Genomic DNA, 24,370 nt, shown 5'->3' with positions numbered 1-24,370 from the left:
TTTTTCTTCGGATTTAAAAATTACGATTTATGACATAATAATAATTACGAATTCTTAATTACATAATTAACATCGTATAAAAACGAAGTATTAAATTCTTTTTTTAAAAAAAAAACTTAATTTAAAAACGTATTTACAAAAGAATAAATTAAAGGGCAGCTTCTTGCCAAGCGTCGTCTATTAATTTTTTCACTTGAATTTTCACATTTTCGTTTGAAATTTGATTGATAAAATCAAGTGAGGCAACGTAGGCGTCCATTGGATTTGGTGTTGATACTCGATTCTCCAGAAATTGTTTACCATCGAATCTTAAATGATCCAGTCGTTCGACAGTCAAGGCGGGTTCTAATTTTTCATCCTCTGGAGTTTGAGTTTTTCCTGTCAAATTTTTAAAATTTTTTTGAATTTTAAAAATTGATGAAATTTAAAGTTTTTAATGTTTTAAAGATTGAATATTAACAAAGAATAATTAAACAAAATTATTTTTCAATTATCTTTGAAATTGAAGTTTTTGAAGATTTTAATTTGAAACCTTTAAAAATTCAATTATTTCTGAAGAAAACAAATCAACAAATTTTTAAATAATTGAACTCTTTTGACGAATTTTAATAAAATTTTTAAGAATAATTACATTTTTCGAAAAAATTGGATTAAAATTATATAAAAAATAATTGAAATTATGCGATGAGTTTTATTATTGAAGAAAATAATTGAATTTCTCTGAAATTTTTTATTGTTTATAAAAATAATTGAATACCTCCGTAGAATTTTAACAAATTTTTTTTTAAATAATCAAATTCATTTGGAAAATTTTATTAAAATAATAGATCTTGAAATTCATTGAATTAAGGAAAATTTTAGAAAAATAATAAAATTCATGAGAAGAATTTTATTAAATTAAGAAAATAATGAATTCTCACGAAGAAATTCATAAAAATGTTTTTAAATAATTCAATTCCTTTAGGGAATTTTATTTAAATAGTAGATATTGAAAGTAATTTAATTTTAATAAATTTTTTAAATTAATCAAATTTTCACAAAGAATTTTAAATTAAAATTTTTTGAAAATAGTTTAATTGTTACGAATTTCAACTTTTTATTAAAATAATTGAATTTTTGAATAGAATTTTATAAAAATTTTTGAAAAATTTCAATTCTTTCGAAGAATTTAAAAAAAAATTGGTAAAAATAATTGAATTTTATCGAGGAATTTAATTAAAATTGTACTAAAAATAATTGAAATGCTTCGAAGAATTTATTATTTATGAAAATTGAATTCTTTTAAGATTTTATTACAAATTTTTTGAAAATAATTGAATTCCTACGAAGAATTTTAATATTCATGAAAATAATTGAATTTTTACGAAGAATTATATTAAAATTTTTCTAAAAATTCAATTATTTCGAAGAATTTTAATAAAATTGTTAAAAATAATTGAACTCTTTCGAGGAATTTCATGTAACTTCTATTGAAGATAATTTATATTCCTGAGAAAAATTTTGTTATATTTTTATGAGAATAATTAATTTCTTTGGAAGAAGTTTAATAAATTTTTTGAAATTAATTAAAGTTCTGCAAAAAATTGAATTCTTGACAATAATTTGATTAAAATTTTTTAAACTAATTAAATTCTATTAAGAAATTTAATTAAAATTGCAAGGAAATTAATTCAATTCTTTAGCAGGATTTTATTAAAATTGTACATATTGAAAATCATTGAATTTGTTCGATGAATTTTATTATTTATAAAAATAATTGAATTTTTGCGAAGTGTTTTATTATTTGCAAAAATAATTGAATTCTTGAGAAAAATTTTAGTATTTAAAGAAAATATTTGAAATCTTGACCAAATTTTTTATTAAAATTTTGGAAAATAATTGAATTCATGCCAAGTATTTTGATGCAGTTAAAAAAATAATTAAATTCCATCAAGAAATTTTTATTGAAATTGTCAAATTTCATTTTATTGTCATTTGATGAAATTGTGCCTAAATTTTGTAAATAATTGAATTCTTATAAATAATTGAATTAAAATTTTTGAAAATAATTAAATTGTTTCTAAGAATGGAATCACAATTTTTGAAAATAATTGAATTGTTTCTAAGAATTCAATAAAAAAGTTTGAAAGTAATTAAGACCATTAAATAATTAGTTAATAGGCACCTAATTAATATTAATATTTATATATAATCGTTTTTATAATTAGTAGTTATAATTGTAATAAATTATAATTATCGGGTACTTACCTATATTTAGAGCAAGTAAAGCTTCGAGTTTGACAATTTCATTGACGCCGGTCCAATGCTTAACGGCCTCCTTATCGAAAACGTCCTTAATGTATTTTTCAATCGTATTGATCATAAAATCATAATTCTTCTCTGTATCTTCCTTCCTTAAATATTCTTCCGTGAACCAGTTTAGAAAACCATAACATAAATAAGCTCGGAGGGCTTTCATTCTCTCGTTTTTCTTTGAAAATAAACTGTCCTCGGAGGAAGGATCTTTATTTTCCAATATCGACAGGAATTTTAGTAATAAACTCTCCGACGTCTCGTCTCGATGATACTGGGTCTTTTCGTACAAGCAAATCATCTGCAGGGCCATTAGAATATGCTTTGAGAGTTGATTTTCATTGTCTGACAGCACTGCCAATGATATTTGATGACTCACGTTTATCCACATCTGTAATTGAAAGCAGATAATTGAAAAAAAAAGAAACGAAAACAATAAGTCGTACAAAAGTCATTTTTAATTAATTATAACTACGAATTAAATTAATTTTCAATTAATCAACTTCAAATTAAATTAGTTTTCAATTAATTAACTTCAAATTAAATTAGATTTGAATTAATTAACTACAAATTATTTTGCAATTAAGTAATTAATTTCAAATTAAATTAATTTTCAATTATTTAATTACTTTCAAATTAAATTAAATTTCAATTAATTAATTCGAATTTTAATTAATTAATTCGAATTTCAATTAATTTCAAAACAAAAAAAATTTTTAATTTTACACACCTCATTCTCGCATTTCGGCGGAGCGTTAAATATCGATTTTCCGAGTTCCAAATACAAATCCGCGTTTATTGAAAAATCTTGCAGACTTTCCAAAACTCCATTCTTCTTTGATTTACCCTCTAGCCAATCGTAAATTGATTTTGGACTAGAAATGTCGAGAGTCTTTTTAATGACTTTAAATACATTCACGTGAATTTGACGATGTCGGATTCGCGAATATTTTTCACATATTGAATTTGCCGTTTCAAAATCGGAAATCAGGAGAGATTCATTGACAGCTTGTTCTGCCAATGAGTCACTTAATTTAAAATCTTCGCCCATTTCTGCCAATTCAGCGGCCACATCCAAAAAGGGAACTTCTTTCCGTCGCGAGAGCAATTGAGCGGCTTTCTTGAAGTCCTTAAGTTTCACGTAACTGAAAATTAAACGTTGCATTCTCATAAATACGACTATTTCTTTGAAATTCTTTGCAAGAATTCAATTATTTTCAATACATTAATTTTAAAATTGAAAACATTTAAAAAGAAAAATTATTAAAATAGTTAGGAAACGAAAAATTTAGTTTTTAACTCAAATTTTTGATCAATTTAGATTTTAATTAATAAAATTGTGTTAAATAAAAATTACCATTGTACAGCCTCTTCGAAACTCCCTTCTCTCGTTGTACTAATTGCCCAATCTCGTAAAATACTCTCAACCAGCGGATCTTGTGGATCCAATTTTAATGCTGCGAGTGCATAAGCTTCTCTATACATTTTCGCATTAAAAAATGCACCAACGGCTTGATGAATTCGATGAATTTTTAATAAATAACAAACCGCTTTGTTGATATGTCCGTCGCTTATCAATTGCATCGCGTACGCCTCACACATTTCTTGCCAAGTTCTGAAAAATTATAATTTCAATACAAATTAATAATTAGAAAATAAAAACAAGACCTTCTCATTTTTTTATGAGAATGTAAACAAAATTAATTAGATATTTTTCTTCTCTGAAAACATATTTAAATAATTTATACCAACTATATAATAATCGAAATTTTTAATTGAAAATATTAATTAGATATTTTTCTTCTCTGAAAACATATTTAAATAATTTATATCAACTATATAATCGAAATTTTTAATTGAAATTTTTAAATTACTTCATTGACAAGGATGGAGCGAGTGAAACAAGATAGTCAGTTAATCTCTTCTCCTTTACAGCATCCCTTAGAGTTTCCATCAATTTGTTACACCAGACGTCCAATTCTAATACTGCATTGTACTGTCCACGAGAATTCAAAAATGGTTCTGTAAAAAATAATATTCATTTAAATCTCAGATTTATTAAAAATCGAAATTTACTATTTTACAAAAAAAAAAATTGTTTTTGTTAAAAAAAATAGTAAATAGTATAATTCGAGTGCGAAGTCTGAAAATTTCACGATATCTTACTTTCTTCTTTAATAATATCTAAAACATGTTCTTTTCCAGCAAAAATAGAAGGCACATTTGTCTCTCTAGATTCTAGTTGTTTGTCATTATCATTAGATTCCGTCACTTCGTTAGTTTCTTTAATTTCCTTAATTTTCCCACTTTCTACTTTTTCCTTTCCTTCTTTTCGTTCCTTTTCTTCTACTATTTCTTCTATCGTTTCCGCCAATTTTTCTCTATTCTCCTTCACTCCTTCACTATTTTCTCCCTGTTTTTCACTATTTTCCTCTACTTTTCCACTATTTTCTCCCGCTTTTCCTTTTTCGGCAATTTCTTCCTCTTCTCCCTCCTTTTGTTTACTCTCTTCCTCCAATTCATTTTCTCTTTTTACACTCTTTAGAAGAGTTCTTATAGATTCTAAAACAGACGTTTTTGTGTTTAAACGTTTACTGTAAACTGTAAAATATTCCCGTTTCTTGGAATCTTTCTTCGAATTATTTTTCTTTTCCAAAACTGTTTGTTGCTGTTCATTGGGTTTCAATTTCGACGTTTCGTCTTCATTGTCATTGCTCTTCAATGTCAGGGCTCTTTCTAAATTATTCTTCTTCTTTTTTGTCTTTACTTTCCTCGACGTTGGTTTCTCCGTTGGCATTATTGCCTCCTGCTCGGAAATTTTCCATATTTGAACGGTAAAATCGGCCGAACCCGATATCATGAAATCAGGATCGAGCGGACTCCACATGCAGCAGAAAACTGGACCCTGATGTCCCGTGAATGTGCTGATTATCTCCTGAGTCTCCACTTTCCAAATCTGAAAAAAAGCGTTCATTCTTTTGAGAAAAGGAAATTCGAAAAAAGAATAAAAAAAAACTGGAAAGAATATAAAAATTGATAAAAATAAAAATTCGTAAATAAAAAACTGCTAACAATAAAAATTGCGAAATTGGAAATAAAAATGAATACCTGAACTGTATTATCATAACTGCCAGAAGCTAAAAATCCACTTTGATGTGGACTCCAAATGAGAGAGACAACTTTCTCGGTGTGACCGGATAAAATAGCGACTGTTTTGTAAAAAGCTTTTGATTCCGTCGTCGCGTCGTCGTTGACAGTCTCCTTCTCCTCGGTGCTCACTTTTAAATTGCAAATATCAAAAATAGTTATCGTTGAACTATTAAAAGCAACGGCTAAATAATTTTGTAACGGCGACATCAATAAATCCGTCTCCGTACTCTCCGGATGCCATGCCAAACAATGAACAGCAGTTCTTAAAGGATTATAAATACAATCCTCAAGTTCCTTTAAATTACGATCGAAGAAGGAAATTTTCCCGTGCTCCGAACCAACAGCCATGCAGGAATAATCCGGTTTCCACGCGAATTCCGTGCAGTCCTTCTTTATCACCGATTTTGGATCTGAAAAATTTGGTTTTAAATTCAAGTTTAAAATGACGTTCAAAATTTAGTTTAAAATTTAGTTTAAAATTAAGTTCAAAATTAAGTTTAAAATTTAGTTTAAAATTAAGTTCAAAATTTATTTTAAAATTAAGTTTAAAATTTAATTTAAAATTCACTTTTCAATTTACTTTAGAATTTAGTAAATTTAGTTTACAATTTTTCGTTTATTATTTATTGTTTAAATTTTGTTTTGTCAAACTCACCCTTATCAGGATTTTCAGGATTATAAAAGACCAATTCACCATCGCCGCAAGAATAAAGGGCGTACAATTGAACGTCGGGTGCTGGTCCCCAGTGAAGGGAATAAATAACATTTCTGTGATATTGTCTGTACAAAAGTGGTGGTTTCTTTGCGTTTGTATCGTAAATTCCGATTCGACCCTCGCCAGTTCCGAAGGCGAGGAGATTTTCTTTCTCCGGGTGCCAGGACAACTGAAATTCAAAATTTTAATAAAATTTCACAAAACTTATTTAATTTAATTATAATGCAAAGTAAATAATAAGTTCAATTACTTACGGCTCTGACTTTTCCCATAATTTTCTGCCAGAGTGTCGCAATTTCAAACTGTGACTCGTGCGGTTCGGACAGATTCCAAATTCGCAACATTGCGTCTCCCGATCCGAAGGCAATTTGTGTCGTATCCAGGGGACAAGCAGCGAGACAATAGACATAACCGCCTTGTGTTGGAATTCGATATTCCATTGTTGATTTGTCTTCTAGTAAATCGCAACAAATTACCTGTCGATCCTGCCCGAGGGTCCAAATTCTTCTTCTAAAATTTAGACAATCGTTTAATTTTATCAAAAAATTCATTTCTTTCATTAGTTTCATTATTTTTTAAAATTATTATTTCTCTGAAATAAAGTAAAAAATACTAGAAATTGATTCATTATTATTTCTTTTTAAAAAAATGAAAAATAAAAGAAATTGATTCTGTTTAAAAAAAGTAAAAAATAATAGAAATTGAATCATTATTATTTCTCTTAAAAAATGTAAAAAATAATAGAAATTGTTAGAAGAACATTGAAGGAATACGAACGTAAATAATAATAGAAATTATTAGAAGAACATTGAAGCAATACGAACGTAAAAAATAATAGAAATTGTTAGAAAAAGATTGAAAGCAATACGAACGAGTTCTTTTCCCTCCAGTTTTGTTGACGATCCTTATTCTCGATCTGAATGTCCGTCGCGATGCAAAATAATCCTCGATTATGACAGGTGTGAATTGTCTGATAGACGGGTTTATTCTTGCCACTGAATTTCGTCAAGTCCCAGGAAATCAATTCACCGAATGCGGAACTTATTAAAATTAATTTCGCCTCCGCCCAACAAAGTGCGGTCCAATTAAACGAACCAGCGCCCAATTTCGAGCGATGCTTTTGCGAATCCAGTGGATTTTGTGGAAGCATTATTTGACATTGAAATCTCCCATCGCCTCCGGCGCGCCAAAAAAATATCGACCTGGAGAAAAAAAGAGAATTTAGAATTAAAAATTTAAATTATCTCTCGTAATAATGCAAAAAAAAATTGTCTCTTTTAACAGAAGCAAGAAGCTTCTGTTAAAAAAAAAATCTACAATTTTTCCAGTTCCAATAATTATAATATTTATTGCAAACCTGTCTTTTCCACCGGAGGCGAGTAGCAAATCTCTAGCTCCATTCTCGACGAAAATGTTGGAACTGACCGGACACCAGGACAAACTGACAACCTCGACGTCATGGCCCCTTAAATTATAGATCACAGAGCCTGAACCCTGAATATTAACTATCAAAACTGTTCCTTTTTTCGAGCCCAAAGCGACTAGATTTGGATCATGAGGACAACAGGCTATACAAGTTGGTGTTGATTTTCCCAAAGGAATTATTTGATTTGTATCGAATGCAATATTCCAACTGACGAGGAAACCTTCCGAACTCACGTAGCAAATTAAATTTGGATCATTTTTCGACCAGTCGACACCAATTACTTTTTGCTTCGCCTAAACAGAAAATTTCTATATTATAATAATCGTTTTGAATTCCTGCAAACAATTTTACTTTTTATGAAAGTAATTGAATTTTTGCCCAAGAATTTTATTACACTTTAAAAAAAAATTCAATTGTTTCAAAGAATTTTAATAAAATTGTTAAAAAATAATTGAATTCTTTCAAGAAATTTCATTTAAATTCTATTAAAAAGAATTTATATTCCTGAGAAAAATTTTGTTATGTATTTCTAAAAATAAATGAATTCTTTCGAAGAATTTTAATAAACTTTTTGAAATTAATTGAATTTCAGCGAAGATCTTGAAAATAATTGAACTTTTTTTAAAAAAAATTTTATTAAAATTATATTGAAAATAATTGAATTACCTCGATGAATTTTGATTTTTATCAAAATAATTGATTTTTTGGGAAGAATTTTGTTATTTGTGAAAATAATATTGAATTCTTGTGAAGAATTGTTTTATTTATGAAAAATTGAAATCTTGACAAGAATTTGATTAAAACTTTTGAAAATAATTGAAACTCTCCGAAGAATTTTTATTATTAATGAAAATAATTGAAATCTTCCAAAGAATAGTATTTTTATGAAAATTGAATTCTTTCAAAGAATTTTTTTTAAATTGTATTAAAAATAATTGAAATCCTCCGAAGAATTTTATTTTTTAAGAGAATAATTGAAATCTTCACAAGAATTTTATTTTTTATGAAAATAATTGAATTCTTGCGAAGAATTTTATTAAAGTTTTTGAAATAATTGAAATCCTCCGAAGAATTTTGTGATTAATGAAAATAATTGAAATCTTCAAAAGAATTTTATTTTCTATGAAGATAATTGAATTTTTAGTAAGAATTTTATTAAAATTTTTGAAAATAGTTGAAATCCTTTGAAAAATTTTATTAATTTTGAAAAAATTGAATTAATTGGATTTCTTAAAATTATTTTGATAATAATTGAAAACTTTTAAAAAAATTTTATTACTTCTGAAGATAATTGGATTTCTGCGACAAATTTTATTATCTTTGAAAGACAAATAAATTTTTGCCTTCTGGGAAGAATTTGTATTAAAATTGTATTGAAAATAATTGAATTTCTCAGAAGAATTCAATTATTTATAAAGCAAATTGAATTCTTGTCGAGAATTAGTTTCGATTTTTTGAAAATAATTTCAAACTTTCAAAGAATTTTATTTATTATGAAGATAATTGAATTTATGTAAAGAATTCAATTACATATTTATAAAGAAAATTGAATTCCTGACAAGAATTTGTTTCAAATTCTTGAAAATAATTGAAATCCTCCGAAGAATTTTAATAGTAATAAAAATAATTGAAATCTACCAAAGAATTGTATTTGTTATAAAAAGAATTGAATTTTTGAGAAGAATTTTATTAAAATTCTTGAAAATAATTGAAATCCTTCGAAGAATTTGATTATTTATGAAAATAATAAAAATCTTGACAAGAATTTTATGAAAATTGATTTTAAAATAATTGAAATTCTGTGAAGAATTCAATTATTTATGAAAAAAATTGAATTCTCGACAAGAATTTGTTTCAAATTTTGGAAAATAATTGGAATTCTCCGAAGAATTTTATTATTTAAGAAAATAATTGAAATCTTCACAAGAATTTTATTTGTCATCAAGTTAATTGACGACCGAGCAATAAAGACAAAAAATTCTATTAAATTATAATAATTAATAAAATTAAATTGACAATTAATAAATACATATATTTATTCAATAAAAATTTTTTTTTACAAAAATAGAATTACTTACGTCTAAAATAGAATTCGTTAATGATGTTGTGAGAGTGTCGACTTTCCAAATTTTCACATTATGATCGTCTCCGGCAGAAACTAAAAGACGTTTCTCAGAATTGTCGAATTCGGGTGATAAGCATAATGAAGTCACTCTTTCTGAATGGGCATTCAAAATAATTGAATACTCGAGAATTTTACTATTCTCCTTTGGTTGACCGATGACAATCGTGTGTCTGGAACCCCACGCGACTGTTCCATTTTTTGAGCAAGACATTACATTATTCAGGTACCAATTTGGCGAGGGAGGTAGTGTCACTTCATTCATTTTCTTTTTTCTGAAATTGCAATTATATTAAGTTTCCCCTAACGTTCATTTCATTCACTTGGTTTTTTCTTTTCGAAAAATACGATAGAAAAAAATACGAAAATAACAATAAAGTAGTAAACAATACGAGAGTAACAATAAGATAGTAAAAAATACAAGAATAACAATACGATAGTAAAAAAATACGAGAGTATAAAGACGATAGTACGATAGTAAAAAAGGTAAAGAATACGAAAAAAATTCAACAAATTCAAAACAGTATAAAAAATATTTCCTTGAGTGAATTTGTCAAATTTATAGCAACACTTTTAATAATTTAATAATCACACCTTTTGTTATTAATCAAAAAAATGAATTTTGTCCCTTATTGTTAATTTAACAAGTTTTCTAAACTTTTTTACGTTTTATATAAGAATGAATTAAAAATACAATGAAACCGGCGTGGAGATGGAGGTTAGAAAATTTTGAAATACAAGAAATTCACGAAATTTGCATTAATTGACTAATTTTGTGATTAATATCCGTCTTTCGATAAAGTGTAACATTAGGATTAAAATTTCTCCACTTACGTGATTAATAAAGTGTGTGAAAAATACGAATTTTACGTTTTCTACTCACTATTTTTATTTAAAAACGTTGAAAAAGTGCAATAAACAAAAGAAGCGCGCATGCGCATTTGCAGGTGTTTAAACTGCGCGTGCGCAACAGCTGATTCCGGTTTCTTGACATTTTCAATTGTTCCTCGGGTTTCCTCCGGTTCCTCGCAAGGTAAATAAAGAGCAGGTGCATAATGTGATATACATTTTTCAATAATTTAATTAACAATTATAGTTTTATTTTCATTTAATAATGGTGGGAAATTTGTATTCCTAATTGTTGCGGAAAGGAAAAATTGGTTAGAAACAGAAGTGCCATTGTGTTCAACAGCGAACAATCAGTTGAAATAGGTTATATTTTCTTGTTTTGTTTTTGTCGTTTTTGTTAATTAATATCGATTAATTAGACGAGGTCTCTATTTAAATTGTGAATTAAAATTGTCCGCTTTTTGTTAAATTGTAATTGTAACGAAAGTTTAGAAAATCGTATCAATGGAATTTTATTATATTTATTATTAGTTTTAAAATGATTCGTCTGGATTCGTCAGATGTCAAAGGTCTGGAAGAGATTTTTTTTGCAATTTTTTTTTCATCACTGAAGGATAAAAATAAAAGTAGTGATTCATCATAGTTCTTATTGCTTTATTTGTAACAGTTTCATTCACTACTTGCTTAGATAATAGAGAACAAAAACTATTGTAGAAATATATGGTAATTATAATACAATAATAATTATTCATTATTATTAACGTTATTAAAATTTGTCATTTCTTCCATTTGTGCCTTTTTCTGTTAATTTTCTCATTTCTATTATTTTATTAGTAGAAACTTTTTTTAAAATTCTATTTTTATCTTTCTAGGATAATTTACTATTTTTCGAAAAAAATTAGTAACGTAATTTTTTAACCTCCTTTTTTCAGAAATGAAACAAATAAAATATGTCACTTGGTTTATTTTATTTTTAATTGGAAATTACTGCGAGGGATCCTTGGACTTTCTTGGAAGGGACAATAATGATGCCGATTTAAATACCGTAAGTTTTTGAATTATTCTTTTAGTATAAATTTTGTAATTATTTGAAATTGAAGTTAAGAATTAAGTTAATTGTTAAGAATTTTAATTTTTGTATTTAATTCGACAATTGATCTTTAATAATTTGTATTCATTATTTGACAATTTTAATTACTTTTAATGAATTATTTGACAATTTTTATTAATTTTAATGAATTATTTGACAATTCTTATTAATTTTAATTAATTATTTGACAATTTTTACTAATTTTATTTATTTATTTGCAATACCCGCAGTTTTAAATTACTTATTTCCCAATTTTTATTAATTATTTGACAATTTTAATTAATTTTATTTATTTATTTACAAAACCCACAGTTTTAATTAATTATTTGCAAATTTTCATTCATTTTTATTAATTATTTAACAATTTTAATTCATTTTATTTATTTACAAAACCCGCAGTTTTAATTAATTATTTGTCAATTTTCATTCATTTTTTTTAGTTATTTGACAATTTTAATTCATTTTATTTATTTATTCACAAAACTCACAGTTTTAATTAATTATTTGCCAATTAACAATGCCAATAAATAATAAATTAATTACAATTGACTCTTTTTCTCTCTCAAAAAGGCGGAATTGATAAAGAAAGCAGGATATCCGGCGGAGGCGCACGTTGTCATTACAGAAGATGGATATTTATTAACAATTCACAGAATTCCTGCTCCTGAGGGTTCAACTCCCGTTTTCCTTCAGCATGGATTTCTTGGAAGTTCCGCCGATTGGGTTCTCACTGGAAAAGGAAAATCTTTGGGTAAATTTTAATTTTTCTTTCTGTTAATTTTTAATTTTTCTTTCTGTTAATTTTCTTCTATTTTTCTAAATTTTAATTTTTTTTTCTTTCAGCTTTTATTCTTGCCGACTTGGGTTATGATATTTGGTTGGGAAATTTTCGTGGAAACACTTATTCAAGATCACACACTTCTATTCCATCGACAGATTCGAAATTCTGGAATTTCAGGTAAATTTATTTTTTTTAAGTCGAAAGAAATGAGATTTTTTTTACTACAAATTAAATAATTTAAATAATTATTTCTTTTAGTTGAATGAATTATTAAATTCTTGACTTCTTGTGGACATAATTTTATTAATTTATTAATTAATTTATTTATTAATTAATATTATTTAATACATAAATTCTTTTTTCATGATTTTGTTTTTTTGTGGTATAAATTTCAGTTTTCACGAGATGGGCGTCAGAGATTTACCGGCTATGATAAATTATGTGACAAATTACAAGAAGGATAGTTTAATGTACATTGGCCATTCGATGGGAACAACTACTTTTTACATAATGTCTTCGGAGAAACCGGAAATGACTTCAAAAATTCGTATAATGTTTAGTCTTGCCCCAGTCGCTTTTATGAATCACTTAAAGAGTCCGATTAGAATTTTCGCACCATTCGCCAATAATATTAAGGTATTTATATTAATTTTTTAAAAATAATATATATATTCTTATTTTTTTCTATTATTTAAACTAATCGGGAATTATTTTTTCAGTTAATAGCCCACTTTTTTGGAGCGGACGAATTTCTTCCGCAAAATGGAATTTTGAAATTCCTCGCAAAATTTGGCTGTGAAATTGACACATTCGAAGAGGAAATTTGTACGAATTCTTTATTCGCGTTCTCTGGTTTTGATGCAAGTCAATTTAATATAGTAAGTTTTTTTCTAAACAAGCTAAAGATTATTAAAATTATCAAACAGTTTTTTTAATAATTAATTTTCTTTCGAGAAACTTCATTAAAATTGTTTTGAAAATAATAATTTTTAAAATTTTGAATCTAAAATTATTCAAAAATTTACTAATAATATAATTATATTATTTTTATGACTTCAAAAATAATGAAAGAATTCTGTTTTTTTTTTCATATAGACTCTTCTGCCGATAATTTTGGGACACACTCCAGCTGGATCGTCAACAAAAACATTGATTCATTATGCGCAGGAAATAAATTCTGGCAAATTTCAACAGTACGATTACGAGTCGAGAAACATAGAGATTTATAATAATACCAAACCACCGGAATACGATTTATCAAAAATAAAAATTCCTGTGGTTTTTTTCTACGCCGATAATGATTGGCTTGCGAGTAAAACGGTAATTTCCTTATAATTTCATTTTTTTTCTTCTTTTATTTTTATGTCACTTTCGTCGAAACATTTTTTTTCAATTTAAAAGAAATATTCATTTTCAATAGAATAAAAATTTAAAATTCTCATACGAAATAAATATTGAATAATAAAATATATCATTTTCAATAGAATTAAAATTTAAAATTCTAATACTAACTGAATATTGAATAATTAAATAAAGAACTAATAATTAATTTTAATAATAATTCAATAAAGAATTAATAACTAATTAATAATAATTAAATAAAGAATCAATAAATAATTAATAATATGGAATTAAATAATTAAATAAAGAATATATTTGAATAAAAGAGAATAATAAATAAAATAAGAAAACAAATAAAGAAATAACTATTAAAAGATCAGGAAATAATAAAATGATATTTTTCAGGATGTGCAGAGACTAAAATTAAAATTACCAAAGCTCTTGGGAACTTACGAGGTAAATTATCCGAAATTCAATCATTTGGATTTCCTCTGGGCCATTGACGCGCCGAAACTTGTTTACGACAAATTGAAAAGTATTATGGAGAAATACAAAAATAGACCGCGAAAGAACAAAGAATATCAGGTAAATTTTATATCATCGTAATTTTCATTTTTTTTTTTTTTGTATTTTTGAATAAAAAAAATTATATTAAAAATAACATAAAAAGTCAAAAAATAAAAAATAGTAAGTAAAATACTACAAAGTATAAAAAGAGAAAAATAAAGAAGAAAAAGAAGAAAGAGAAAAGGTTCTGCGACGAATCTTGAAGAGAGTATAAACTGACAAAAATTTCATTTTTAATTCTTAAAAAACTATTTTTTCTAAATTTGCAAAAATATCTATAGAATATGTAATCGATCGAGTCAATATCACTGACCTAGTTCCACTTCTAACTGTAATCTCTTTTCGCATAAATCAATACGAAGGTCAAACTTAATTGAAACTACCTCCGTTGAGCTCTCTATCGTGTGAATTGATCTTTGAAGCTCAAGACAATGAGAAAATTAAGGAAAAAAGAGTATTTTTTCTAATTTTATATTTTCGAAAGAGCGAAATATAATTTTCTTTCGAATCTAGCCTTTCGAAATTAATTCATGAATTTTTGATATATTATTCAAATTATATATAATATAATTTTAATATATTCTAAAGAATATAAAAAAGATAATAAGTGGAAAAATTCTTAGTGACCAATTTTCTTTTCGAAATGTTTTTTACACGAAGTTTAAAAAAAAAATGTGACGCGCTCCGAAAAAAAGGTAAAAGTGAAGTTGAGAAAATTTTAGGTTATGTTCGTAATTTTTTTGCGTAAATAGAAAAATACCGAAAATACAAAGGAGATCGACTCTTATCAATAGAAATAATTACTCCGAATCTAAAATACTTGATAAACACTGAATTTAGTTTTAAATTAAATAAACTTTTAAGCCATTTAAGAAAAAAAATACAAACATAACCTTCAAATCTTTCAAATTCGGTTCTATACGTCCGTCGCGCCCGTCACATTTGATTCGAGATTAATATATGTAGACAAAAATAATACACGATCTGAATAATAAATATCGTTAAATATAATCACTGTCATTATTGATGTTATTTATTGCTTTTATTATCTTTATTAGCTCTATTATTAACGTTATTAACAATTAACAGAAATGACATGTACTTAAAATTTAAATTCCAGTTAGCACGGATTAGAACCAATTTCCCCGATTGTCGATAACTTTTTTACCGACCGTGAGCTTCGAGAAACTACCGCTTGGAGCGCACTTGACGCTTTTCACACGAGCGAAATTTATAAAGGCTCAGTTTCACTCACACTGTTGCGAAAAACCGATACACATGTTACACACATCATTCTGTTCCGCTCTCGCTGCTTTTCATCCCGCATCATCATCCTTTTCATCGAACACACGACTGACACTGACTCCCAGTCCTGCTCTCTCGGTCGACGACGTGAATGGCTTCTTGAAAAGTTTTGAATTGAATCTCCGGCGTGAATTGTGTACGAATTGAAATTCAGAACAAAGTGAACAATAACAACATTGAGTGTTATTGTTTTGATCAAGAGTTCCGCGGAAAGTGTTATTTTGAATCAAACTGTGGAAAACTTAATAATATCATCAATCTTCAAGCAAAGAAAGTCGAAATAGCGGATGGAAGACAAAAATCAGGAAGTGTCAATATTTTTCTCTCTCCAAAGGTAAGAATTTCTTTTTTGCCCCCCTTCTTTCTTCTTTATTAATTGGTCCAATATTATTATAATTGGTTCAACTCGATCAATAGCCTCGAGATAAACCCTCCGACAGCATCCCTATATGTAATATAGAAGACTATTATATACAAAAAGGGAGTAGCGTTTATAATACAAATTGTTACAAAAGAGAATCGGATGCTGTATATCGTCCGGGATATTTTCTACACTTTATAAATCAATATAGTTATATTAGAGAATTCTTTTCTCTTTCTCAATTTTCTCCTTGACACTAATTTTCGGAAGAAAAGACGAAAATATTTACAGAAAGATTATTGTTCTTTTGAAGATCGAATAGAATTTTTTCCTTCGATTTTTATTTAATTATTTTCAGATTTCTATTATTTTACTATTTTCTGTTTTGTTTTCTAATTTTCTACTTCTTTTTTTTATTTTACTATTTTTTTATTTTTTAATCTTCTACTTTCACTTTTTTGTATTTTACTATTTTCTGTTCTGTTTTCGAATTTTCTAATTCTACTTTTTTTGGATTTTACCATTTTCTTTTTTATTCTCTAATCTTCTACTTTTTCTTTTTTATTTCTGTTTTGTTTCTTCTAATTTTCTACTTTTTTTTGGTTTTTTTTTACTATTTTAATTTTTTTTTCGAAACAATTTTAATTCTTGATTAGCTTGACGTTTATTAATAGGTAAATATTTTTCCAAAGTTAATTCTGTTTAAACGAAAGTTTCTATCTAAGTACTTAAACTAATATTTGAAATATGGCTTCAAGAAACTTGATTTACTTTAATTTGATAAAACCGTCGCGGTATACCCTCAATTAACGGATGTAAACAAATTGTTTATTTAGTTCAATTTTGATTGTTTAACAGAAAAATAATATGCATTAATAATAATAAAATAACAAGAATACTAATAATAATAAAAATAACAACAATATACAATATAAGTTGCCAATGTTTCGTGAATAATTCTAGGAAAATTTGAAAACAACAATACTAATAATAATAATAATAATAATAATAATAATAATACTAACAATTGTTACAATTTATTATTGTTTGTTAATTATTGTTAACAATTTCATTGAATAATAAAGTTACAATTTGTTATTATACAACTAAACTATTAGTTCAAACAATTAGAATCAACAATATGTAAATAATAATTATTATTTTTTATTACTAAATTTATTATTATTTATTATTATTAATTATTATAATTTATTATTATTAATTATTATTATTATTATTACTATTATTATTATTATTATTATTATTACCAGATACGGTGACGTGACATTCTTATTAATTTTATTGTTTTTGTTACCATTATTATTATTGTCATTAACATTATTAATTATTATTATTATTATAATTAGTTACAGTGACGTGACACAATTTATAAAAGATATTGAAATTTAAATATAAAATAAATATAGAAAGTTTAGAGTGAAATGAAAAGTTGTTAGCTTTCTATGTTTTAGATCAAGTTTTTCTTGATGCAAAACTTTTTTTGTAATTATCGAAAATGTTCCTGAATTTGTATTTCGGTAAATATAAATTTGCCCCTGAATTAATATTAATTATTATTAAATTTAATATTAATTAATACTAATTAATATTAAATTTAATAAATAAATTTAATAAATAGTAAATTTAATAATATTAATTTTTATTAAATTTAATATTTATTAATATTAATTTTTATTAAATTTAACATTTATTAATATTAATTTTTATTAAATTTAACATTTATTAATATTAATTTTTATTACATTGAATATTAATTAATAATAATAATATTAATATATTCGTCATCGCGCTTCAAAATAAATTAACGTCTCATCGAATTTTCTCGTAGGAAATTTTTATTAGCGTATTAAGATAAATTAACGCAATTATCAACTTATTTTTCAGTTACTACATTATAAATGTCTTTAATAAGAGTAGTTATTTTCCGCGTAGTCAATTTGAACAATTCAACAATATGATATTGTTGAAAAGTATAGACTACTTTATTTTGATTATTTATTCGCGTAAATAATTTAATGCGTTTAAATTACGTGCATACACACTGAGCCAAATAGCGGTGAAAGTCAACTAACTATAAAAGGGGGGGCGGAAATTATTTTCCAATTCCATTAACTGAAAATTGGTCGTAAAGAGTAATTAATTTACATTGTAGGCGATTAATACTTTATACATGTGGCGATTAGTTATTTAAAAAGTGAAATTTATAATTATTGTATGTCGATCGAAGTTAAGAAGCGTAATGAATTTTTATTAGCTCTTTAAATGTACGAGAGAGTCTTAAGAGTAGGAGAGATTTTACAAGATTGAGTTAATTAGCTAAAACCGAGTAATATATTTTTTCAATTTTATTACTATTTATAATAATCAATTATTTTAATTATTTATTATTATTTTGTGTATTTATTTCTACAATTTTCTTTAATTTTTATTTTTTGAATTATTCGATTGAAAAGGATTCAAATTATCTTATTTATTAAAATTTTGCAAATTATCTGATTTATATATTCAATTTTATTTTATTTATTTATTTTGTGAATTATTCAACGTATTTATTCAAACTATTTTGTTTAAATTTATTTGTTTTGCGAATTATTTTGTTTATTTATTTGTTTTTCGAATTGATTTTTGTGTATTTACTTTAACTTGTTTCGCGATTTGTCTATATTTATTTGTTTCACGAATTATTTTTGTTTATTTATTAGTTTCGCGCATTATTTTTGTTCATTAATTTGTTTTTCAATTAGTTTCGCGAATTATTTTTGTTCATTAATTTGTTTTTCGAATTATTTTTGTTTATTTATTTGTTAATTGCGAATTATTTTGGATTTATATGTTGAAAATTATTTTATTTTACTTGGAAATTTGGAATAAAACCGAGGAATAAACGTTAAAAATCTGACGCACGCGGGGGGGGGGGGGGGATTCGAACCAACGACCCTACGAATTACCAGACCAGCGCTCTAACCACTACGCTATGGACATCTACTATTTTTTTCTGATTCATTTATGTATTTATTCAGTTATTTATTCACTGTTAGAACGGAATTTAATTTGGTTTTTGTTGAATAAAAGAAAATACGTATTTTACAATTTATGGGAAAATAAATTCTATAGGGGAAATTTGTCTTTTAAAAAAGTATTGGCTTTGTTTTATAAAATAAGGAATTCGCTGTGCTATAGACGCAAAATTTCTTGTTTAAGCAATGAAGCCTTAAAATGGAAAACAATATATCTTCCTGATGGCATTTAAATTACAATACGGTGCAGCTCTTTTTTACTGATTTAAAATTCCTCATATTGTATATAGGTTGAATAACCGCGGCAATCGCTTATCGACAACTAAAGTGAAAAACAACAATAACAAAGTGAACCATTTATTTTCGTTTGATTTAAAAATTACAAATTTCGAAAATTCGAATAATATTTCAATGTTATTAAAGACTGGAATTAATTTTTTTATTTTTCTCCCTTCTTATTTTTTTGTTTGTCTATTTTTTTATATCTTTATTTTTTGACTTGTCTATTTTGCAATAATAATTTTTTTAATTAATTAACAATTTTTTATGCAGAAAAGGAGAGAAAATCGTAAACTTTTATAAAAAGAAAAAATTAAGGGAAATTGACTATAAAAAGCTTTGGATTGAAACTAATTATTTTTGTTTTCAAAAGTAATAAAATCTTTTTCCCTTTTTTCAAATTTTATAACTCTTTTTCTTCTTTTATGAGTTCGAAACTTAATGTAAAGTTTGAAGTAAATTATAAAAAAATGCAGGAAATTTTGTTTAATAATCGTTTTAAAATGTACTGTTTTCCGAGAATCAATATTTAATTGACGATAAACGAGTTCGAAGGTCTCAATTAAAAGTTTCGAAACTCAAAGAGTCTCGTGTATTATCACATGAAAGAGAATATAATCAATGGATTGCCAAATTTTTACGTTTATTCCTCGGTATTCGTTGGCGTGGAAAAAATATTCTTAAAAACTGAGATATTTTGTGTGAAAAAACACAAAAAAATTTGGTCAATTTTAGGAATTGATTTTAAAAGTAATTTGTAGTGTTTTTTAGTATTTTTTAGTATCTTTAGGTATTTTTTAGTATTTTTTACTATTTTTTTAGTATCTTTAAGTATTTTTTAATATTTTTACGATTTTTTTTAGTATCTTTAAGTATTTTTTACTATTTGTTAGTATCTTTAAGTACTTTTTACTATTTTTTTTATTTAGTACTTTCAGTTTAAAATTTTCTGAAAAAGAAAATAATGCCGATTTTTGAAGAATAGTTGGATTTTTAAAAGTAATATAATTTATTTTTGATTTTGAATGATAAAAAATATTGTTATATAATGTTTTGTAAAAAGAATTGCGGAAAGGAAAGAGGCGAGAAAACAAGAGAATAATACTATTCTTTGAATTCAATAGGAGGTGTATAATTATACAATTTTGTGGAGAAAAACAAAATTATAAATTATTGAAGGTTAGGAATGAAAAATATATCACGATTGATCGATGGGTTCTCGATAAATTTATTGCCAATTAGTTTCCGTACTTTAATGAAAAAGTGTCAGCAAACATCTTTGAACTTTACGCTTTTCGAATTTTCCTTTCTTTCTAAATTTATTTTTATTCCCTCGAAAACTTGAACGAAAATTTATTTCTTCTGAGTCAAAAAACAGAAATTTATTCAAATAAATTCCCTTCACATAAAAAAAAAAATTAATGATCACAGTTTTTCTAAGGATTTCAAATTGAGACAAAAAAAGCGAATCAAAAATGTTGCGAAAATCAACTTTTTGATTCGTTTTTTTCTATTTTCTCTCAATTTGATTATAATTAGAAAAACTGTGATGATGGTAAAAAGAGTATAGTGAATCAATTTCGATATTTTTGCGGCGCCGTTTTTATTTTGAATAAGATAGAAGATGTTTCGTAAGTGTGTGAATATAAGAATTGAATATGAAGTGGTTGAAAAGATTCAGGATGGAATTTATTTATTATTGTATATATATATAGTGTAGTGTACAGTCAGGTCACGGACCGTCTCGAGAGGGACGTGAAAGCATGCATGTTTTATCACCCAGGTCCTTATACTCGTATTTATAATATGTATACGTTCGTTTCTCTTAATATAATCACCCTTTTTCGCATGTGTTTGCTCTATTCTCAATGCTATGCTCCTATTTTGTTTTTTTCTTCCCATATAGAATATAACGCGACAGTACCCAGCATTCTCAACAATTACGCAATTCATTTTAATAAAACTTTTATTCTCAATATTCATTTTTCTTCTATAATTAAATTCTTTTTAATCCGCAACAATCGTTCTCTAAAATTTTAATAAATCCTTCAAAACAATTCAATTATTTTTATAAGTAGAAAAATTCATCGCAAGAATTGAATTATTTTTCGTAAATAATAAAATTCTTCTCTGGAATTCAATTATTTTCAATTATTTCAAAATTTTCAATTATTTCAAAATTTTCAATTAATATAAATTGTCAAAAAATTAAAATAAATTTGGCAAATGAATTAGAGAAAATTATACACATATAGAAATTTTCTTTAAAAAAAAAAAGAAACAAAAAACTAAGCAGCCCGTTAAGACACATAAAATAAAATGTAATGGTTACTTTTCTCGCGCGTAATTTACAACGCTCTATAAACTTTAAAAGCTGCGCTGGATTTCTTAAAAAATGGATATAGAAGAGAGAACGGTAACTTGCTCTCTTCCTGTATAAAATAATACGAGAGACTAATTAAGTTTCATCAATTACGTCCTTTGCGCGATTAATTAAGCGGGTCGCGCGGGATGACCCGGCCGAGTATATAATCACAGAGTCGCAACACGAGCGCATTTTTTCCTCTTTTTTTTTACCTAATTTTCTAAAAATAAATATACGAAAAAAAGGAAAGAGAAAATTAATATAATTAAATTTTGCGCTTTCGAGAAGGGGATATCTAAAAACCGGAAAATTTTAGGTCCCTGAATTTAGCGTCGACTTTGAGCATCGAAAACAATTTTTTTTTCAGGAAATTAATAGAAATGAAACAATTGTTTCAAAAGTTTCATGATAAAAAGTGACCTCATGGTTTTTTAATTTCTAAATTGAATACGAAAAAAGCAAAATTAGCGCCATTTTTATCTCTAAAAATCGCAAATAAATTTTTCGAAAATTATTTTTGAAAATTTTTTCGAATTAAATTTTTGAATTATACAATTAAAAAGATTTTGAACACCTAATTGAAATTTAGTAAAATTAATTGAAAATAAATCCTTTTTTTCAAGTATTTTATTATAATTTCTAAAAATTAACTATTATAGAATTTTTATTGAAAATTTTGGAAATAATTGAATATTTAAAAATTTTAATGAACAATCTTCAAGTGTAAATTCGATAAAAAATAAAAATATTAAAATAGTTTTGAAAAAAGTAATTTTCTGTCAAAGTAGTTAAATATTTTTAAAAATTTACTATTTTAGAATTTTTGAAAAATTATTTATATTATTAAAAATCAGCAAAAATTTGATTATTTTTTAAAAACTCAATTATTTATTTGTTTAATAAATTTTTTTGCAAAATTTAATTATTTTAGAAAATTTTTATTAAAATTCGTTGCAAAATTCAATTTTTTTCAAGAATTTTAAAAAAATTTATGTCTAAATTCCATTTTTTAGGAATTTTTAAAAAATTCATTGCAAAATTCAATTATTTTCAGGAATTTTAATAAAATTTTTGTCTAAATTCAATTTTCAGGAATTTTGAAAAAATTTATTGAAAAATTCAATTATTTTCATGAATTTTAATAAAACTCTTTGCAAGATTCAATTTTTTCTGGAATTTTATTAAAATTCTAATTCATCTATAATTTTAATTAAAAAACAATTTTGCAAAATTCAATTATTTTCAGAAATTTTATTAAAACTTTTGCCAAATTTAATTATTTTAAGGAATTTAATTAAAATTCGTGGCAAAATTCAATTATTTTCATGAATTTTAGTAAAATTTTTGTCTAAATCCAATTTTTAGGAATTTTCAAAATTTTTCTTGCAAAATTCAATTATTTTCAGGAATTTTAATAAAAATTTTTGTCTAAATTCAATTTTCAAGATTTTTTAAAAAAATTTATTGAAAAATTCAATTATTTTCATGAATTTTAATAAAAATCTTTGCAAAATTCAATTATTTTCAGAAATTTTATTAAAACTTTTGCCAAATTTAATTATTTTAAGGAATTTAATTAAAATTCGTGGCAAAATTCAATTATTTTCATGAATTTTAATAAAATTTTTGTCTAAATCCAATTTTTAGGAATTTTAAAAATTTTTTTTGCAAAATTCAATTATTTTCAGAAATTTTATTAAAACTTTTGCCAAATTTAATTATTTTAAGGAATTTAATTAAAATTCATTGTAAATTTGAATTATTTTTTAAAGATTTTATTAAATTTAAATTATTTTTTTTCTAAAGATTTTACCAAATTTCAATTTTTTAAAAGAATTTTTTAATTGTTATGTAATATTGTAAAACTATTGCGTCTTTCAATAATTATTAAGAAATATTTTTAAAATGTTAATTTTACGAATTTATTTATTAAAATTTTTGTATATATATTCTACCTTAATATCTTTAAAAAGAAAAATGAACTGTTTTAATTAGTATAAAAAATTGAATTTTTATTTTTAAATAATTGAATTCTTGAAGAAGGAACTTTCGGAAAAATATTTAAAACTAATATAGATAGTTGATTTAGAAATGAAGTTTAGTTAAGAAATTGTAGAAAATAATTGAATTTTTGTAAGGGTTATAGTTTTAATTTTTAGAAATTATTAAATTTCAGAATTTGAAATTTTTTCAACTTTATTTCTTGCTGAAAAAAAAATAAAAGAAGTATTTAAACATTTTATTTAGCAAAATTAGACAAGTTTTGATTAATTGAATTTAGAAATCAGTGAAGAATCAGGGAAATAGAAAATAAAATATTTCTGACAACACTAAATTAAATAAACGAATTTTTCGACTTTTTTTCTATTTTTAATCGACTAAAGCGACTTTTTTTGTTCGTTAAAGTCGATCCGAGGCCTGGAATAGCGGTGAAGCGTCAGAACGATAGAAAGAGACAGAGCGTGTCTAACGTCCCCTCTTCTTTCTCTCTCTCTAGAAACGCATGCGCATAAATGACGCTCAGTCGATAAGTGCGAAATCTGCAGTTTTTTTCGCTAATCGAAAAAGAATCGAAGGTTAGAAAATATAAAACAATATAAAAGAAATGGAAAAAAGTAAAAAAAAAACAATAGAATAAAAAGACAAAACAAAAACGACACGTGTTCGTCTGTCCTTGGAAAGAGGGAAA

General features: G+C 25.0%; 3 protein-coding genes across 9 annotated transcripts in view; 2 read left to right on the top strand and 1 right to left on the bottom strand.

Annotated features, from left to right (window-relative positions):
• Positions 1 to 27: 27 nt before the first annotated feature.
• On the bottom strand, positions 28 to 10,668 carry LOC122505645 (gem-associated protein 5). 3 transcript variants are annotated; one of them, XM_043617403.1, is made up of 13 exons: positions 10,589 to 10,668; positions 9,662 to 9,980; positions 7,515 to 7,876; positions 7,030 to 7,359; positions 6,412 to 6,667; positions 6,098 to 6,326; positions 5,401 to 5,852; positions 4,459 to 5,248; positions 4,167 to 4,314; positions 3,650 to 3,907; positions 3,023 to 3,437; positions 2,248 to 2,683; positions 28 to 378 (listed from the first exon to the last, which is right to left on the bottom strand). In XM_043617403.1, exons 2-13 carry the CDS (start codon positions 9,968 to 9,970, stop codon positions 149 to 151), a joined length of 4,215 nt encoding a protein of 1,404 aa, XP_043473338.1. In that variant the 5' UTR covers positions 9,971 to 9,980; positions 10,589 to 10,668; the 3' UTR covers positions 28 to 148. The 3 variants fall into 3 exon arrangements, with proteins under 3 accessions (XP_043473338.1, XP_043473337.1, XP_043473339.1); XM_043617402.1 differs by having other exon boundaries at positions 10,540 to 10,663; XM_043617404.1 differs by lacking the exon at positions 10,589 to 10,668 and adding an exon at positions 10,300 to 10,424.
• Positions 10,624 to 15,587, top strand: LOC122505648 (lipase 3-like). Of its 5 annotated transcripts, none has more exons than XM_043617408.1 (9): positions 10,624 to 10,738; positions 11,487 to 11,599; positions 12,215 to 12,395; positions 12,488 to 12,602; positions 12,821 to 13,061; positions 13,145 to 13,303; positions 13,521 to 13,745; positions 14,172 to 14,351; positions 15,454 to 15,587. In XM_043617408.1, the coding sequence occupies exons 1-9, from the start codon at positions 10,639 to 10,641 to the stop codon at positions 15,490 to 15,492; spliced, it is 1,353 nt and encodes a 450-aa protein (XP_043473343.1). In that variant the 5' UTR covers positions 10,624 to 10,638; the 3' UTR covers positions 15,493 to 15,587. The 5 variants fall into 5 exon arrangements, with proteins under 5 accessions (XP_043473343.1, XP_043473348.1, XP_043473346.1 ...); XM_043617413.1 differs by having other exon boundaries at positions 10,722 to 10,753; XM_043617411.1 differs by lacking the exon at positions 10,624 to 10,738 and adding an exon at positions 10,760 to 10,917.
• A 254-nt stretch (positions 15,588 to 15,841) lies between these two features.
• LOC122505646 (guanine nucleotide exchange factor for Rab-3A-like) overlaps positions 15,842 to 24,370 on the top strand; it is a 46,248-nt gene continuing 37,719 nt past the window's right edge. Inside the window, exon 1 of the mRNA XM_043617405.1 lies at positions 15,842 to 15,972. The gene's annotated coding sequence lies outside the window, so the exon portion shown is untranslated. The remainder of the gene's footprint in view (positions 15,973 to 24,370) is intronic.

This window comes from Leptopilina heterotoma, unplaced genomic scaffold, assembly GCF_015476425.1.
Source record: "Leptopilina heterotoma isolate Lh14 unplaced genomic scaffold, ASM1547642v1 Lhet_361, whole genome shotgun sequence".
Lineage (NCBI taxonomy): Eukaryota > Metazoa > Arthropoda > Insecta > Hymenoptera > Figitidae > Leptopilina > Leptopilina heterotoma.
The sequence above is the reverse complement of the archived record's forward strand: the minus strand, read 5'-3'. Positions and strand labels throughout refer to the sequence as shown.